We start from the raw sequence: 19372 nt of genomic DNA, 5'->3' as shown, positions 1-19372 counted from the left end.
CAGTATCCCTCAAAAGGAGAACTCTGAAGGTAATTTAATACCATTTCGCTGTAAAAGGTTTTTAAATTACAAGACAACTCTGCTTTTTTTGTGTGCTAAGCTTCTGTTTCATTTTACACATTATTTTTCATACATGACTTTTGGAATAATTCAAAAAGTGAACTGGAACAAAACAAAAATTTGCATACAAAAGTTAGGGAGCAAGTTGGGCACTTGATCTATATGCTCATGCAGAAGACTAAGGGGGCATAAAAATGTCCTCTTACTCCTTTGTGTAGTCCACCAACATCACCAATGTGTGCATGAGAGGGGAGAGAAAGCTCAGTGGGGCTGGTCCTCCTCCACCATGTAGGGGGGTGAAATGTGGGTGGGGCTGGGAATGGGTAGTTGCTTGGCTCCACCTTCCTCTACAGTGCTGACAACCAGATCTGAGCCACCGCTAAGGGGGAAGCAATATAACTGGTTATAGCCAGTTGCAGATTTCCCCTCTGAAGCAAGGCAGGAAAGCAGGGAGTAACTGTGACTCAGGTCAGAATTCCTTCCCTTAGCTGCTCCTTGAGCAGCATGACTAGGTGGAAATTTCTCTATGGGCGATACGCAATGTCTTGAGCTAGCTCTAACAAGCAACATTACGGTAAGCAACAGGGAGCAGTCCTTGTCACAGAGTACCTACATATATGTTCTAAGTTACTCCAGGGGTAAATGGTCTCAGGATTTGTAAGGAAGTGGGTGCGTAAAAGTAGCATATAGTCAGTTGCATACACTGACTTTTTACTAAGCCCAGTCTTGCCTTTTACAAAAATATCTTCCCTAACCTTCCTAAAATCTTCTATTTCCCTAAGCGACCTTTCAAACTCCTTCCCTTCCAAAGTTATCCCTGTGCTTTCTTTCCCAGATTCCTATCTGGGGAACAAAAAACCCACAAATGTTTGTCAAAACTTGTCAATAGATTTCAAGCAATTAATGTTAGCTACAGTATTCTGAGAGAGGTTTCTTGAAATTTAACTTTTTTCTATCAAAAATAAAATGTCACTTTGAATTGAGGCAAATGTTCATTTTAACCACTCAAAGATCTCACTTTTTTTTTTAATAAAGATTTCATTCAAATCAGGCAAATAATCATGTCTAGCTGGCAGACATTTTATTGGTGACGTATATAGTCATTTGATTTCATGTAAAGTCTTTCAGTTGTTGCACAATGTTGTACTATAATAGTTAGAAAAATGAAAACTAACCTTTGAATCAATGCCATTTATTGGTTTCCATTGTTCTCCATTCAAAACGTAGGGAATTATTATCTCATAATGTTCTGACTGGGTCTTTGACATCTGTTGCCTGGAGGATTCCAATTTACTGGCCACATTCTCTCCTGGGATAGGAAAAAAAAGTTTTGTGTTAGTAGGAAATAGGATCTGACAACATAATCCTTATTAAGGTGACTTGGCAGAATATTTCAAAACACGGTAAGTTCAAGGAAGAATGAAATATTAAAACATAACAGGCAGATGCTTCTTTCCATTGAAATCAATGGCAAAATCCTCATAGAATTCTAAGAGAACAGGAGACAGAACCCTCTGGCTGTTAAGGCTATTTCTACTTTTCAGCAAACTTTGCACGTCTGTAAAAAATGCAATGAAAATAGAGGCTGGATGGGAGAGTGAAAAGAAGGACTCAGTGGCTCGAGGTAGCAGAACAAGAGCAACAGTAGCTCGTGAGCAGTTGAAACCCCCCAATCTTAAAACGAGATGTGTAGCCCTGGTGCCATACCATAATATTTGCACCCCCACTCCATACTGCAAAGTAGAGTAATTAATTAATAACAGTAGCCTCTATTTAATATGACACAGAGGTAGTAGTTATAGTAAATATTTGTATTACGGAAGCGTTCAAAGCTCCTGATCAGTTTTGAGGCCCTGTTGTGCTGGATGTCGTACAAACACAGAAAAGAGACAATCCCTACCCTTAAAGGCTTACAGTCTAAAGACACAGACAAAGGACAGGACATGGAGATACAACATGAGGAGCAATGAACCTGGTAAAGAATTGACCCTGTTTTGTTAGTTACTTATATTGTACTTATTTTTTGTGTCTTTAAATTTGGGGTAGGAGAAGGAAAGAAGGGCAAGTGAAATAGCTGGTCTGTCTAGCCACAATCAACAGATTGGGTTCTGCAGACCTCATGGCTAAGGGGAGCCTTAAAGAGGGACGTGAAAGAGGATGAGCTAGTATAGCTCAGATTTTATCAGGATGATTATTCCATATTCAAGGTAAGAAGTTAACAGGGAGATGGATCATTGCCCTTCAGCTGCATGTTTGCATGATCAGACCTACCGTGTACATAAAAATGTAGATAGGGTTTCTCTTCTGTGTAACCAGATCCCCGATTTCTCTTGGGTAATTTAAGCTTCCTACTATGCTTGTTACGTAGTATTAGTTCCTAAAAGATAGATGATGATCACAGATTTCCTCTTATGTTCTTTCCATTTCTTTGGCTGAGTCAGTTGGTCCTCATAGTTTGAGCATTTGAGTCATTGCACAGACATAATGATACAGTTTTAGGTTACTGAAGCCTCCAAGTTTATTGTGCATAAAGGGTTTAGCAATTTTAATCCTAGACTTTTTATTATTCCCCAAATACCTTTTAATCTACCCCATGTTATCCTTCTCCATGTGGAAATCTGCAGTTGTGCTCCACTTAACAAGTTAATATGAAATTTGTTCACCAAAAGCCTTAATACTCACTTATCTTAGCGGTCTCAAACTCTCTATCTAGACACGCAAGCAAGTTACAAAGTATGTAGAATCCCTACATGTCCAGGATGCACATCAGTGAAGAAAATATCAGAGAGAGAGAACATAAGCCCTAACTGAATTAATGCTCTACCTACACAGTCAGATTACTTAGGTTCATATTACAGTGTCAAAAAATAAAAAAGCCATCTGCATGTAACATAATTTACTGGGCATTTTTCTATCCAAAAATACTAATGGTATTATGCTTGTCAAAGAGAACAGCTCTAAAAATCCCTGTAACAGGCTCTGGATTGGTGCTAAAAATAAATCTTAATTTATATAGGATGGGATGGTTCCCAAGTGGCATAGGGGGTGGGGAGGGTGGGAAGAAAGTCAAGGTTCTTATTACACTCCTGCCTCACACCACCCAGCCATGCCCCCTCTTTAGGATATGGAGCACCTCTAGCTGCAGTATCATTTCTCTGTACTTTGCAAAGTCTCTAAACTTTGGTCTATCCTTTACACAGCTGCATACAGGTGAAGGAAGAGAAACAGCTATCTTTGTCCCTCACAAGTAGTTCCTATTCTTGAAATATTGTACAAAACAGAGTACACCTGTCAATGCAATGCTTTTACTACAAATCTACATACCCACTCATTGCTCAGTGGTACAGCAGTGTATAACTGACAAAAAATGTAAGCACTCCAGGAAATAAAAGTTAAGTAGGCTGCAGGCTAAAAAGAGAAAGAGTTAAAATGAGACTTTGACTGCAATGCTTTAAAGTATGATCTGGAGAGACAAAAAAAGGAGCTAATGAAGAAAGGAGAGAGAGAGGAGGTATTAATATGATGAGAAAAGGTGTGGATATGAAAAGGAGCTATGGTGCCTATTCTGAATAAAGGGATATAGATATATGGTAGGGTGTCTGGTGGAGAGATAAGTAAATAGTAAGAAATTAAAATAGAGTCCATAACAATCCAATTAAAAAGGGGGAATGCAAACAGAAGTCAAGCAGTCAAAAGAAGCCTGAAAGAAAGGGTGTCTAGAGTCAATGAACAGAAGGAAAAGGAACATAGAAATACAGGATAGCTTGGAACGGTGGACCCTATTTCGCCCTCAGACACAGCCAAGCAATCCCATATCAGTGTCCAGCCTGAGTCACTGAGCTGGTGGTGAAGCAGAGCTAATCGGTGGAAGCATTAGATGGCTGAAGCAGTTCTCCTCCCTCAGCCTCCACCATAGTAATGAACACCAGGGAATCCTCACCACATAGAATGAGGCCCACCAGTATTGGACCCCAGAATCCTGCCTACATTCTTCCACAGTAGAACCCCCCTGATTCCACTGTGAGGGCTACCTCCAGGATATCTGAAATAAAGGCAATGAGCCATGATTTTCCTCCTAAAGGGAAAAGGCGGCCCAATGTGTATTTGAATCACAGAATCATAGAATATTAGGGTTGGAAGAGACCTCAGGAGGTCATCTAGTCCAATCCACTGCTCAAAGCGGGACCAACACCAACTAAATCAATTTGAGCTCAGTTAACATTTGGTGCTGATTTCGCCATGAGTGGACTAATTAGAGAATCTGTATATAAGGGTAACAAAAGTCATTAGCCAGCTTGAATAGAAAAAAATTTCATGAGACGTGTCTGGTTTTTATGGATTTACCTGCTTTTCTCCTTAATCTATTAATTGCCTTCTCAACCCACACATATTGAGCCTGGTTTTACTGCCATGTTGTCAGGTTAAAACAGAAGTTAACTCCACTCAAGTGCGGGAAAATGATTTTATGATTAAGGCACTGGAATGAGACTCAGGAGACCGCTAAACACAGAGGATGGGGTGAAGATTAAAGAGAATCTAGACATGGCTCAACATGGGATGATACCAGGGTGGCTAAGTGGAACGAGGAGGATATGGAAGTAGAAATTACCACAGCAGAGGTGGAAACTCAAACAGCTTAATGGGACTAAAACGGGGGGGCCCAGATCATCTCCAGCCAAGAATATTAAAGGAACTGGCACATTAAATTGCAAGCTTAATAGGGTGAATCTTTAATAAATCTAGAAACTTGTGGTTTATATTACTATACCCTATGACTGGAGAATTGCCAATACGGTTCCTATTTTTAAGAAAGGGAAAAAGGGTGATCCACAAAACTATAGGCTTGTTAGTTTGACCTCAACTGTATGCAAGGTCTTGAAACAAATTTTGAAAGGGAAAGTAGTTAAGGACATAGAGGTAAACAGTAATTATGGGTAAAAAACAACAACATTTTATACGTTTTATAAAAGGTAGATTGTACCAGACCTAATCTCTCCTTCTTTGAGAAGATACCTGATTTTTTTAGACAAAGGAAATGCAGAAGATCTAATCTATCTGGATTTCAGTGAGTCATTTCATATAGTTTCACATGGGAAATTATTAGCTAAATTGGAGAAGATGGGGATTAATAGGAGAACTGAAAGGTGGATAAAGAACTGGTTAAAGGGGAGACTACAACTGGTCATACTGAAAGGTGAACTGTTCGGCTGGAGAGAGATTACTAGTGGAATTCCTAAGGGATCTTTCTTGGGAACAGTCTCATTTCATTTTCATTCCTTGGCATAAAAAGTGCGACTCTGCTAATAAAATTTGAGAATGACACAAAATTGGGATGTATAGCCAATACAGAGGAGGACCGCAATATCATACAAGAAGATCTGGAGGACCTTGAAAACTGGAGTAATAGAAACAGGATGAAATTTAGAACTGCAAAGTCACGCACTTAGGGACTAACAACAAGAATTTTTGGTGTAAGCTGGGGATTTATGTGACAGAGGAGGAGAAAGACTTGGGTATATGGGTAGATCACAGGATGCTTATGAGCCACCAATGTGAGGCAGCTGTGAAAAAGGCTAAGTTGCAGTGCTAGGATGCATCAGGCAAGGTATTTCCAGTAAAGGTAGAAAACAATACACTCCGGATCGTAATCCAGCCAACACAAAACCAGAACCTGTAACAGTTCTAGACAAAAGGACTGTATTCTTCTCTCCCAACATCAGTGGAGTTAAACTGGTGGATGGGTCATGAAGATCAGGCCTATAGTATTTTATAGACTCCAACACAGGTTATTTTTATATAGAATCATTCATATAAACTTATCCCAGAACATTTCACAGCCAAATCCAGCCTTCGCATACAGATCTGAGCAAGGTGATTAGAAAGTGGAAAAAATTCACAAATGTAGTATGCATTGATGTAATAGAACCCTGGTAAGGACTCCAGCATGGAGCCATGAAATTGATATGAATGACAGCCAACAACCCATGTAAGTAACACAGTGTCTACATGGACACTGCGTCACCCTAACTGTACCGACATAAGCCCTATGCCTCTTGTGGAGGCAGAGTTATTATAACAGTGTAGTAGGGCACTTACGCTGGCGGGAGCAAGGCTGTGGTGTGTACACCGAAACAGTTAGGTCGACATAAGCTGCCTTATGTCCACCTGACTATGGAGTGCGGACCAGGGCTAAGTCTCAAGTCCTCTACTTCTTTCACATTCTACTGAAGTGCTGTTGATCACATATGCTTTTAGAACACCTTGTTTTCCTTTCACTTCTGTAATCCAGTCCCCTCACTGTTTTCTCTCTCTCTCTCTACTTCTCTTACCTCTTTTACTGCTTCCTTTGGTAGCTTTTCCTCCTCTTCCCTCTCCTTTCTCCATAAAAGTAATATAGGGTTCTCTCCCTGCTTCTTCCTTTTCCCCACTCTACATCTTACTCCTTGGAGACTTCACCTGCTCCCATGGTTTCTACTATAGTGAGCTGTCAACATAGAGATAAAAGTCTACCTCTCTGAGCCTGCCCTGTTCTTCTGCACTCAGAGCCATACCTCTCGAACAGGTATTACCTTGGACAGCCACTGTCAGCACATGCGCAATATGACCAAAATGCAACTTACTTTTATTCCCAATCCCTGTCACCACCATCCTCCTTGTCTCTTAGGCTCACAAACACAGCATCATCTTTGACTGCTCCCCCGTCTCACACATGCATGAATATTGTTGCTACTTTTTCCACAATATTCCTTTCCACCCTCAAAGGTAAAACACTTGTCCACCCTCCATGTCATCTCCCACTTGACTACTGCAACCTCTTTCTCTATTGCCTCCCAGATACCAAGTTCACTCTCCTCCAATACTTCAAAAAATGTTACAAACAAAACCATGTCCTTGTCTATCAGTTACACCTTGTCACTCCTCCCACAGTTTAAATTGCTTCACTGGATTCCCCTTGACCGTCAAAAGAAATTTTAAATTTCTTGCCCTCACCTTCATGGCCCTTCACAACTCAGCCCAGCCTGCTCTACATGTCTGGCTTGGTCTCCAGTTATGTTCCCTATCCTATTGGCTCTCCAGGGCTGACAAGTGTAGAAACTAGTAAAATGTTATTTTAATCACAGAAGTGAGCAGATATGATCCTGAATACACAAGGGAAGAAGTTCTGATTAGTAAAGAGGAGCCATTTTTATACAGTCACCTTTCAGAATAGAGTCACCCTTTGATAATTAAGAGCCTGATTCTGATCTCACTTGCACTGCTTATAACTTCACTGACTTCAGTGGAATTGCACAGTTTACTCTGGTGAGATCAGAATAAGGCCCTAATGGTTTTTGTGCTTGAGAAGATGACTCAGCCTTTACATATTGGCTGTGTAGATTTTATGCTTTCCTGATATTAAGGCAGAACACAGTCCATGGTTCATAAGAAAGGACTCGGCACCAGGATTTGTGATCACAACATTACTATTAGCACTATGCTTAGTAAAATGTTGTGCCACTTGTAAAATATCCCTAAGTCATAGAGTGCATTAAGTGTATATACATAAAAATTTCACTGTGTCTTGAAATAAGAACCAAAAGGTCACCATGACAGATATGAAGAGTATTTCACAGATCAGCTTGAAAGGCTGAGAGAGAGAGATCCACTGGACACTATTTTGTTGTACTGTATTGTAAGAAATCTTGCGCACATTTGTCTTGGCTGGTTTCAGAGGCACAAGTAAGAGTCAAATGACTGGTAGTTTGGCTTGGATTACAACTCATCTAGTATTTTGTTCTAACCACCAGCCCAAACACACACTGTTTACCTGGCTCAAACAATAGAGACCTACCAGTCTGCTGAGGTACTTCCCATTACCCTACTAACAGTACTCAGACACATTAAAAATAATCCTCTCTACTACACACAGAATTGTATTAACTTGTAAAATTCTCTCACCCATTCTCCAAGGCATTTAAGCACCAATGCCTTCTGAGAAACAATTCTGTAAATTGTCAAACAAACAACTCTTTCCTTCCCCCTGCAAAATAACTACTTTTGTATAAAATTTTGAAGAAGAGGGGAAAAAAAGTCAAACGCCTTTGATGAGCATGAGGACAAGCAGTAGAGAGATGGACTCCATGCACTTCTGAATTTAATTTTCTGTTCCTTCTGCTTCTAATCAAAAAAGATCCTCTCTCTAAGTTAACAGGTCTGCCAACTTTGAACTAAGCTGCGTATGGTTTTGTAGCATGTCCACTTGATCTTTCACACTGCTCAGTTTCATGAGATTTGACTGCTCAGATGAGAAATAGGAGTTTAAGTCTTACTGATCCCTTTAACTAAGCAGCATTAAAAACATACCCTTCAATATTTCAGTTTTCTAATTCTAAGAACTATTTCATGTCACCACTTGCTCTTCCTAAATTTAACTTTTGTTAATGAAATAGTCTGCAAAAGAGAACAGCCCCCAAAACAGTCCCCTAAATTTTGTGGAAAATATATGTTAAAAAAATTAACATGAACGTGGGAATGAAAGCTTTAAAGTATGCTACTCTTCTAAGCTGAAGGTCACTGTGGTCAGTGTCACTGACAAGCCAGCTGAACAAACCAGTGACAGTTTAAAAGAGGGGGGGAAATATCCTTACACAAAAATAAAATGTTCATTGTGGAACATGCCCCCTAAGACATTGGATCATCTTAATCTCCCAGCTTCTGTAATACAACAGTTGGAAGGCTCTAAGACTGTGCACAATAAAGTGCTTTATTCAGGGAACCATATGACTCCATCAGTCATTCAAGCACATGTTTGGCACAGATTGAAAGTGAAAAGCATAGTTAAGTCAAATATTTCAAAACTGAACTTGTCTTTCTAACACATATGGTTTATATATTGGTGTAATAGCTATATAACTTTTCAGTTCTTGTATCATGTCATTAAATTACAAAATGATCTCTCTTGCACTAGATTGCATGAGACTTTTTCAAAGTTAACACATGCCAAAATATTAGGGCTGTCAATTAATCACAGTTAATTCACGCAATTAACTCAAAAGAAATAATTGCAATTAATTGCAGTTTTAATCGCACTGTTAAACAATAGAATACCAATTGATATTAAATATTTTTGGATGTTTTTCTACATTTTCAAACATATTGATTTCAATTACAACACAGTGTACCATGTTCACTTTATATTATTTTTATTACAAATATTTGTACTGTAAAAATGATAAAAGAAATAGTATATTTCAATTCACCTCATACAAGTACTACAGTACAATCCCTTTATGCTTCGGCCACCACTCCAGAGGACATGCTTCCATGCTGGTGATGCTCGTTAAAAAAAATAATGCTTTAATTAAATTTGTGACTGAACTTCTGGGGGGAGAAACTGTATGTCTCCTGCTCTGTTTTATACCTGCATTCTGCCATGTATTTCATGTTATAGCAGTCTTGGATGATGACCCAGCATGTTGTTCATTTTAAGAACACTTTCACTGCAGATTTGACAAAACGCAAAGAAGGTACCGATGTGAGATTTCTAAAGATAGCTGCAGCACTCAACCCAAGGTTTAAGAATCTGAAGTGCTTTCCAAAATCTGAGAGGGACGAGGCATGGTGCATGCTTTCAGAAGTCTTAAAAGAGCAACACTCCAATGAGGAAACTACAGAACTCAAACCACCAAAAAGGAAAATCAAACTTCTGCTGGTAGCATCTGATTCATGATGATGAAAATGAACATGCATCGGTCTACACTACTTTGAATCATTATAGAGCATCAGCATGGACGCCTGTCCTTTGGAACGGTGGTTGAAGCACGAAGGGACATTCAAATCTTTACTGCATCTGGCACGTAAATATCTTGCGACTCCAGCTACAACAGTGCCATGAGAACGCCTGTTTTCACTTTCAGGTGACCTTGTAAACAAGAAGCGGGCAGCATTATTTCCCATATATGTAAACAAACTTGTTTGTCTTAGCGATTGGCTGAACAAGAAGTAGGACTGAGTGGACTTGTAGGTTCTAAAGTTTTACATTGTTTTGTTTTTGAGTGCAGTTATGGAACAAAAAAAACTTCAATTTGTAAATTGCGCTTTCATGATAAAGAGATTGCACTACAGTACTTTTATGAAGTGAATTGAAAAATACTTTTTTTGGTTTTTTAGAGTGCAAATATTTGTAATCACAAACAAATATAAAGTGAGCACTGTACACTTTGTATTCTGTGTTGTAATTGAAATCAATATATTTGAAAATATAGAAAACATCCAAAAATATTTAAATAAATGGTATTCTATTATTCTTTAACAGCATGATTAATCAGCCGATACATTTTTTTTAACCGCCCAATTCATTAATTTTTTTAACCTTCCAATTAATTACCCTTTTTTTTTTTAAAAACAACTTTAACAATAACTTTTGTTCACCCTACTGTCCTGATTCTGGAAAGTCTGTTTGTTCCTCAAATCACAGTGCTGTAACATGGCTAATATTCAAATTTTGGTTCTCTGCTAGATGGCTCTATACTAAAGCCAGGACAATTCTTAACTCTCAAGTTTCAGTTTTATACATGCTCATGGCACTGACTCTCTGCCTTGTTCTCAGACCAAACCCTCCTCACCTTATACAATTAGTCCCACAGACTTCAGTATGATTAAATAAGGCATACATGAGTGTTTGGGGTGATTAAAACAAAAGTAATGTGAGCCTGATTTGTATGCAGAATGGATACTGAAATGCACAAGAATCCTACTCTAATGCACTCAGACAGGAGTCTTGTATATTTCAATATCCTGCCTGTTCACCGCAATGAACTGTGACAAGTGGAGTTTTGAAAATAAAATTTTGCCATTGATTTGTTTGGGGCCAGAAGTGTTATAGTGCATTTTAACAAGCAGGATCTATGCTTAGTTTCCTTGTATGGAATACACACATTTTATTTCTATATTTTTTTAAATAAATAAAATGTGTGTATTCCATACAATATAAATATATTCTGATGAGGAAAGTGTTGCCCATTCCTGTTTGCAGTTTGTTTGTGATTGACAAAGGAATTCTGAATCAGGGTCAGTGAAAGAACAGAATTCTGGTTCTTTTTGGATTGAGCATTTCAGAATTCAGCGAGAGGGAAAGACTATAAAAAATTTGAAATAGAATACTTTTCAGTAAACCAAGCTACATTGTTTGGTAAGTGTTCCATGTGTGCACAGTGCTTCCCATGACATGGAAAAAGTTAAGAGCCCAGCCTCCTGGAGTTCAGTCTGTCTCAGATGAATTTGAAGTACAAAAGATTCAAAACCAAGAAGGCTTGTAAAGAAAGCAGCATATGGCATCTTAGGCCTGGTCTACACTAAGAGTTTATGTCGGATTTAGCAGCCTTAAATCCGAATTAACCCTGCACCCGTCCACACAACAAAGCCATTTTTTCGACATAAAGGGCTCTTAAAACTGATTTCTGTACTCCTCCCCAGTGAGGGGATTAGCACTGAAATTGACATCGCCAGGTCGAATTTGGGGTAGTGTGGATGCAATTCGAAGGTATTGGCCTCTGGGAGCTGTCCCACAATGCACCATTGTGACCGCTCTGGACAGCACTCTGAACTCAGATGCACTAGCCAAGTGTACAGGAAAAGCCCCAGGAACTTTTGAATCTCATTTCCTGTTTCGCCAGGCAAGCTCATCAGCACAGGTGACCATGCAGCGCTCATCAGCACAGGTGACCATGCAGCGCTCATCAGCACAGGTGACCATGCAGTCCCAGAAACGAAAAAGAGCTACAGCATGGACCAAACGGGAGGTACTGGATCTGATCGCTGTGTGGGGAGAGGAATCCATGCTATCAGAACTACATTCCAAAAGACGAAATGCCAAAACATTTCAAAAAATCTCAGAGGCCATGAGGGACAGAGGCTACATCAGGGATGCAACACAGTGCCGGGTGAAACTTAAGGAGCTCCGACAAGCATACCAGAAAACCAAAGAATCAAACGGATGCTCCGGGACAGAGCCCCAGACATGCTGCTTCTACGCTGAGCTGCATGCAATTCTAGGGGGGGCCACCACCACTACCCCACCCCTGTCCGTGGTCTCTGATGACAGGGTACTCTCTGCCATGGCTGAGGATTTTGCAGATGGGGAAGATGAGGATGAGGAGCAGCTTGGGGAGAGCACACAGCAAGCACACCGTTCTCCCCGACAGCCAGGATCTTTTTATCACCTTGACTGAAGTACCCTCCCAACCCAACGAAGCCAGAGAAGGGACCTCTGGTGAGTGTACCTTTTAAAATACAATACATGTTATAAAAGCAAGTATTTTTTAATGATTAAGTAGCCCTGAGGACTTGGGATGCATTCGTGGCCAGTACTGCTACTGGAAAAGTCTGTTAACGTGTCTGGGGATGGAGCAGAAATCCTCCAGGGGCATCTCCATGAAGCTCTCCTGGAGGTACTCTAAAAGCCTTTGCAGAAGGTTTCTGGGGAGAGCAGCCTTATTCCGTCCTCCATGGTAGGACACTTTACCACGCCATGCTAGTAGCAAGTAATCTGGTATCATTGCATGACAAAGCCTGGCAGCGTATGGTCCCGGTGTTTGCTGGCATTCAAGCAACATCCGTTCTTTATCTCTCTCGGTTATCCTCAGGAGAGTGATATCGTTCATGGTCACCTGGTTGAAATAGGGGAATTTGATTAAGGGGACATTCAGAGGTGCCCGTTCCTACTGGGCTGTTTGCCTGTGGCTGAAAAGAAATCCTCCCTGCAGTTAGTCACGTGGTGGGGTGGGGGGCCATTGGCGCTGAGCTGTTCGCGTTTGGCTAGCAGGGATCTTCCCTGATACCAGCCAGGCAGTGGGGTGAGGGGAAAAGCAGTCATCCCAGAAAATTGGATGAAGGGAGGGGGTTAGTTTGGTTTCTGCTGCTGCACGTCAACAGGAAAACTGCAGCACTAAATGGCCAACTCAACAGGCTTTGCTTGGTATGGGAAAGGAGGGGGCTGCTGTTATGAAGGTTGCAGAAGCCGAAAGACTATGGCTTACCATTGCCGCCTGCAAGCCAAATTTTGTTGTCCGGCCCTGCTTGTGTGATCTCTATCACCAAAGCCGCAAGCACTCAATATAAGATGCAAAATGCAACATTGTACCAAAATCACATGTGCTATGTAATGTGAATAGTGTTGTTCACTGTGAAAGAGTATAGCCATTGTTCTGTAAAATGTATCTTTTTAAATACTTCAATCCCTTTTTTTCCTCCAGCGGCTACAAATGTTTCAAGCCTCCCTCCTCCGTCCCAAAGGCTATCTCAGATAAGGGAGCGAAAAAAACACACGCGCGATAAAACGTTCTCTGAGCTCATGCAGTCGTCCGGCACTGACAGAGCTGTGTGGAGGGACACAATATCAGAGTACAGGACGGTGGCCGATGAACGTGAGGAGAGGTGGCAGCAGGAAGATCAGAGGAGGCATGAGGAAACGCTGGGGCTACTGCGGGATCAAATGGACGTGCTCCGGCGTCTGGTGGACGTTCATGGACGGCAGCAGGATCACAAACTGCCACTGCAGCCTCTGCTTAACTGCCCTCCGTCCTCCCCAAGTTCCATAGCCTCCTCACCCAGATGCCCAAGAACGCGGGGTGCTGGCGGGGAGGCTCCGGGCACCCAGCCACTCCACTCCAGTGGACAGCCCAAGCAACAGAAGGCTGGAATTCAACAAGTTTTAAAGTGGCCTTTTCCTTCCCTCCTACCCTCTTCCCACATCCCACCCGGGCTACCTTGTGAGTTATCTCCCTATTTTTATAATCAATTAATAAAGAATACATTTTTTTAAATGATAGTGACTTTATTTCCTTTGCAAGCAAGCTGTGATCGAAGGCGGGAGGGCGGGTGGCTTACAGGGAATTAGAGTCAACCAAGGGGCCGGGTTTTCATCAAGGAGAAACAAACAGAAGTGTCACATAGTACCCTGGCCAGTCATGAAACTGGTTTTCAAAGCTTCTCTGATGCGCACTGCTTCCTGCTGTGCTCTTCTAACTGCCCTGGTGTCTGGCTGCACATATTCAGCGGCCAGGCGATTTGCATCAACCTCCCACCCCACCATAAACGTCTCCCCCTTACTCTCACAGAGATTGTGGAGCACACAGCAAGCAGCAATAACAATGGGAATATTGGTTTTGCTGAGGTCTGAGCGAGCCAGTAAACTGCGCCAGCAACCCTTTAAACGTCCAAATGCACACTCTACCACCATTCTGCACTTGCTCTGTCCTATAGTTGAACAGCTCCTTACTACTGTCCAGGTTGCCTGTGTACAGTTTCATGAGCCAGGGCATTAGGGGGTAGGCTGGGTCCCCAAGGATAACTATAGGCATTTCCCCAGACCAGAAAATAACTGTTAAGTAAATCCCTTCCGGCAGCTGTTTAAACAGACCAGAGTTCCTGAAGACGGGAGCGTCATGAACCTTTCCCGGCCATCCCACTTTGATGTCGGTGAAACGTTCCTTGTGATCCACCTCTGCTTGCAGCACCATTGAAAAGTACCCCTTGCGGTTTATGTACTGGCTGCCCTGGTGGTCCGGTCTCAAGATAGGGATATGCGTTCCATCTATAGCCCCACAGTTAGGGAATCCCATTGCAGCAAAGCCATCTAGTATGACCTGCACATTTCCCAGAGTCACTACCTTTGATAGCAGCAGCTCAATGACTGCATTGGGTACTTGCATTACAGCAACCCCCACAGTAAATTTGCCCACTCCAAATTGCTCTCATCTTGGTATTCTTGCGCTTCAGGGCAGGGGAAAGCAAGTCACAAAAGTTCCATGAAAGTGCCCTTATGCATGCAAAAGTGCCCTTATGCATGCATTCACAGCCACTGGGAATCATCCCAGACCTGCAACACTGTGGAGTCCCACCACGCTGTGCTTGTTTCCCGGGCCCAGAATCAGCGGACCACGGCATGAGCCTGCTCCATTAACACCATGATCTCCAAATTGCGGGGGAACGCGGTTTCAGAGAAAAGTGTGTTCATGTCCTCATCACTGGGCTGCCGTCACCTCCTTGCCTGGTTTTTTGGGTGCTGGTTCTGCATACACTGCACGATAATGTGCGAGGTGTTTACAATGGTCATAACTGCTGCGGTGAGCTGAACAGTCTCCATGCTTGCTGTACTATGGCGTCTGCTCCTGCTTGGGCAATCCAGGGAAAAGGGCGCGAAACGATTGTTCGCCATTGCTCTGGCAGAGGGAGGGGCGACTGACAACATGGCTTAGAGAGTTGACTTACAGGGAATTAAAATCAACAAAGGGGGTGGCTTTGTGAGAAACAGAATGGCTCCCTCAAGGATAGAACTCAAAACCTCAAGGATAGAACTCAAAACTGGGTTTAGCAGGCTGTTGATTTCACGGAGGGAGGGAGGAGAAAATGAATACAAAACAAATATGGTCTATTTCTTGTTTTGATCCACTTCATCTATCTTTATACATCTTGCTGGCAGCAGACTGTGCAGTACGACCGCTAGCCATCGTCATCTCCTGGGTGTTCGGCAGAAGATGGTGCAGTATGACTGCTGGCCATCGTCTTCTGCTGGCTGCAGATTAAAAGACTATCCCACAGTGCTCCATTGTGCACTGCCGGTAGGACTGAATCGCCATGAGACGAAACTTAAAAGCGAAATGACCTGGCTGAGTCACTCCCATGTTTGCCCAGGCGCCCCTGACCTCATCGAGGTCGGTTAAAAGAGCATCCTGGACTATGTCGATGACAGCTACCAGTCATACTGCACTGTCTGCTGCCAAAAGGCAATAAACTTCTGCTGTGTAGCAATGCAGTACCGCGCCTGCCAGCACCCAGGAGACACACGGTGACGGTTAGCTGAGCGGGCTCCATGCTTGCTGTGGTATGGCGTCTGCACAGGTAACTCAAGAAAAAAGGCACAAAACAATTGTCTGCCCTTGCTTTCACAGAGGGAGGGAGGGAGGGAAGAGAGGCCTGACAATATGTACCCAGAACCACCCGCGACAATGTTTTAGCCCCATCAGGCACTGGGATTTCTACCCAGAATTCAAATGGGCGGCGGAGACTGCGGGAACTGTGGGATAGCTACCCACAGTGCAACGCTCCAGAAGTCGACGCTCGCCTCAGTCCTGTGGATGCACTCCGCCGACTACATGCATTTAGAGCATTTGTGTGGGGGGACACACAATCGACTGTATAAAAACACTTTCTACAAAACCAACTTCTATAAATTCGACCTAATTTCGTAGTGTAGACAAGGCCTTAGAAAAAAAGGGAGTTGAAGACAGGATTTGACATAGGGGCAGGAGTGCCACACACACACACACAACGTGGACAATAATAACGTTCCCAGATGTCCCAGCCAATGAAAAAATTAGCAGGAAAAAGCTAAAGGGGAGGAAGTCTCAGTGAGATTTTCCGTGAAGGATACCGCCCTCTTCCCCAACTGCTTTGCTGGATGGAGAAAGTGAAGAGTTAGCCCACTCTCATGAAACCGGCCATGGGATTGCCACCTAAACCAGGCCCGTAGGAGGCCAAGGCCAAGGCCAAGTGTGGGGTGTGCTGTGTCCCTACACCAGCACTGGGTCTCCAGCAGCCTCACTCTCTGGCAACATGATTCCAATCCTCACGGTTATGGGAAGCCACTGAAAGATACTACTGCCTAAGACTGTGTTGTCTTTTCCCCCTGAACTCTGAGGGTGGAGAACAATCCCACCTCACTTACCCCCACCCATGCCCTATTCGGGCACATCTGTTTCTTCTACTTCAAATGCTCCCTCTCCGTAAGAAAATCCAAGCCTTCCTTCCGATTGCAGGCTCCATCCATCTCACAATCAAATCAATGGAAAGTAGCGTATTGATCTCAAAGGGGGTTTGATAGCGTCCAACAGGAGGAACACTTACAGGGAAGAGAAATACCAAGTATCTTTTCAAAAAGAAAAGGAGTACTTGTGGCACCTTAGAGACTAACAAATTTATTTGAGCATAAGCTTTCATGAGCTACAGCTCACTTAATCGGATGTAGCTCACGAAAGCTTATGCTCAAATAAATTTGTTAGTCTCTAAGGTGCCACAAGTCCTCCTTTTCTTTTTGCAAATACAGACTAACATGACTGCTACTCTGAAACAAGTATCTTTTGTGATCAGTTAATCAGAAGTAATCCATACAGCTCCAACATTAAATAGCAAGCATCAAATATACTTAGATTTTTTTTGTGATCAATCTACAGAATTAGAAAAAGAAAAATCAAACACCAAATAAATCAGAGACAGTCTATGAGCAGAAAAAGCAGTGAAGTGTGTCAAGTAAAATATTAGCAGCAAATTATTTGCCCAGCCACAATAACCATAAAGCTTATTATATTAAACCACAAGTCTCATTCTGCTACTATTATACCAACAGAAATCTGAAGTAACTCCATTTTAAATTAGTGACAGCATTTCCCGCCTCTCCCCCCCTCCCCTTGCAGGTGCTGAGATCCACGCAGAAGGAAAACATTAAAACTTTTCCTTTCTGGACCCTCAGAAAGAGACTGCTCGAAGATTTATTGGCTGGGTGCAGAGCTCAAATTTAAACGTTCTCTCAATCCTAGTTGTAGAAGGTGCAGTGAGATCATTTTCTGGATTATTCAATAGCCTCTGAGCCAGGGCTCTGGTGAGGGAGGTAGGGAACCCAGACCTCCGCTGTGTCAGGTAGTATTCCATCCCATATACCACTAGCAGTAAGGAATACCTTGAGTGTGAGCTTCAAATGTGCTTTTCACATACATTTGTGTGCATGAAAGTCATTTGTTCCAATGTTCCCAGAAAGCACATAGAAAGGAGGAGAGAATGTGACTGAAGCACATTCCAGCATTACTTCAAGTCAATGTTAAAAAGAAGCATTTTGTGGCATTTACCCAAGTCTGGTGAATAGGATTCTAAGATGGGTAGTTATGTCCATAATGCACCTTTGTTTTTATGGCTATACCTGCTACTGGTGCTACATGATAGAAACAGAAAATTTACTTCACCTGTACTAATAAAGTTACCAGTTAAGTCTTTTTGATAAATTTATATATACAAGTCAAAAGTAAGGGTAACATTTCTGGCATAAAAGATTCTTTGACGCCTGTGTCCTATCCGTGGATTTACATAAGGTCGGCCAAATCAATGGAGCTATGCCAATCTGCACCAGCTGGGGATCTGGCCCATTAATACACAAAATCCTTTCTTCTGTAACCTGAAAGGTACAGCAGTGATTCTATTAGCACACCTAAAATGCATGCATTCGCGTTGGGGCTCTCCCCTTAGTGGGACTCAAAGGAACTGTGAAATACACTGATCTCCATTAAATCTTTTCCTATTTTATTTATACATTCTTTCAAAGATAAACGTTCCAGCCAAGAGAGATATCCATCGTGTCTTCTAGGTGCCCTGGCAAAAATACAAGAAAAGAAAGATTCATTTGGAGGTCATAAATATGACCTCCAGTTCACAGAGAAGCACCAGTTACAAATGACATGGCTCAATACTTCTCAGTAGACTATATCTGAGGTCAAATTCTGCTCTCAGCTACAGGTGTGCAATCTTAGCAGTTTTAATGGGTGAAACCAGTGACAGAATTTAGTCTCAGATAACGTAGATTAAATAATATTTGTCACAATACTCATTTTTTTAATGAACTAGCAGGAGTACCTCAGAGAGTTAGGCACATTAAGAAATTAGTAAAAAGAAGTACTTGCGGCAAAAATAAATTTGTTAGTCTCTAAGGTGCCACAAGTACTCCTGTTCTTTTTGCGGATACAGACTAACATGGCTGCTACTCTGAAACCTAAGAAATTAGTGGATGCCCAGGAGCACACTTCTGTGACTACTGATGAATAATAGTACTCAGATGATGCCCAGCCCCACATCTATTTATGTGTGTATGTTCATTTCACTTGTTTAATGTGGTGTTAATACAAGGGAGCTGGAGGATTTTTCATGATTGTATTAAAAAAAAAAAGGCACATCAACATTTGGGCCCAGGGAAGTTCATACTTAAATCTTTCAAGGATAGGCTGCCACGTGAGCTTTTTCCCCTCCCGCCCCCCCTCCTCAATCAGCAGTTCTCTCTCTACAGAGTAACAAGAGATTTTAAAAACACACAGAAAATAGCAAACTGCTATCATATTGTCAGAAAAGACTTTTTCTCTTAATGTGTACACATAACTACAACATACTTTTAATGATGACAAATGTTAACTGTTAACAAATATCTTGTGGAATAAACGAGCTGATCACCCTTTTTTTTTGCCAAGTTCTGCATCCAGCTTTTTTATGCCTCGTTGTAGAATAGCCAGCATGGTTA

At 42.0% G+C, this 19372-nt stretch overlaps 1 protein-coding gene across 3 annotated transcripts in view; it reads right to left on the bottom strand.

The window, feature by feature from the left end:
• The window catches only part of ADAM12 (ADAM metallopeptidase domain 12), a 345625-nt gene that overhangs the window by 304759 nt on the left and 21494 nt on the right, over positions 1-19372 (bottom strand). For all 3 annotated transcript variants that reach the window (XM_074959167.1, XM_074959165.1, XM_074959168.1), the window contains one exon: positions 1236-1369. In XM_074959167.1, coding sequence (XP_074815268.1) covers positions 1236-1369 — 134 coding nt within the window. The remainder of the gene's footprint in view (positions 1-1235; positions 1370-19372) is intronic.

The sequence above is a fragment of the Natator depressus genome, chromosome 7, assembly GCF_965152275.1.
Source record: "Natator depressus isolate rNatDep1 chromosome 7, rNatDep2.hap1, whole genome shotgun sequence".
NCBI classification, from domain to species: domain Eukaryota; kingdom Metazoa; phylum Chordata; order Testudines; family Cheloniidae; genus Natator; species Natator depressus.
Note: the sequence above shows the minus strand (reverse complement) of the source record. Positions and strands in the feature narration are given on the sequence as shown.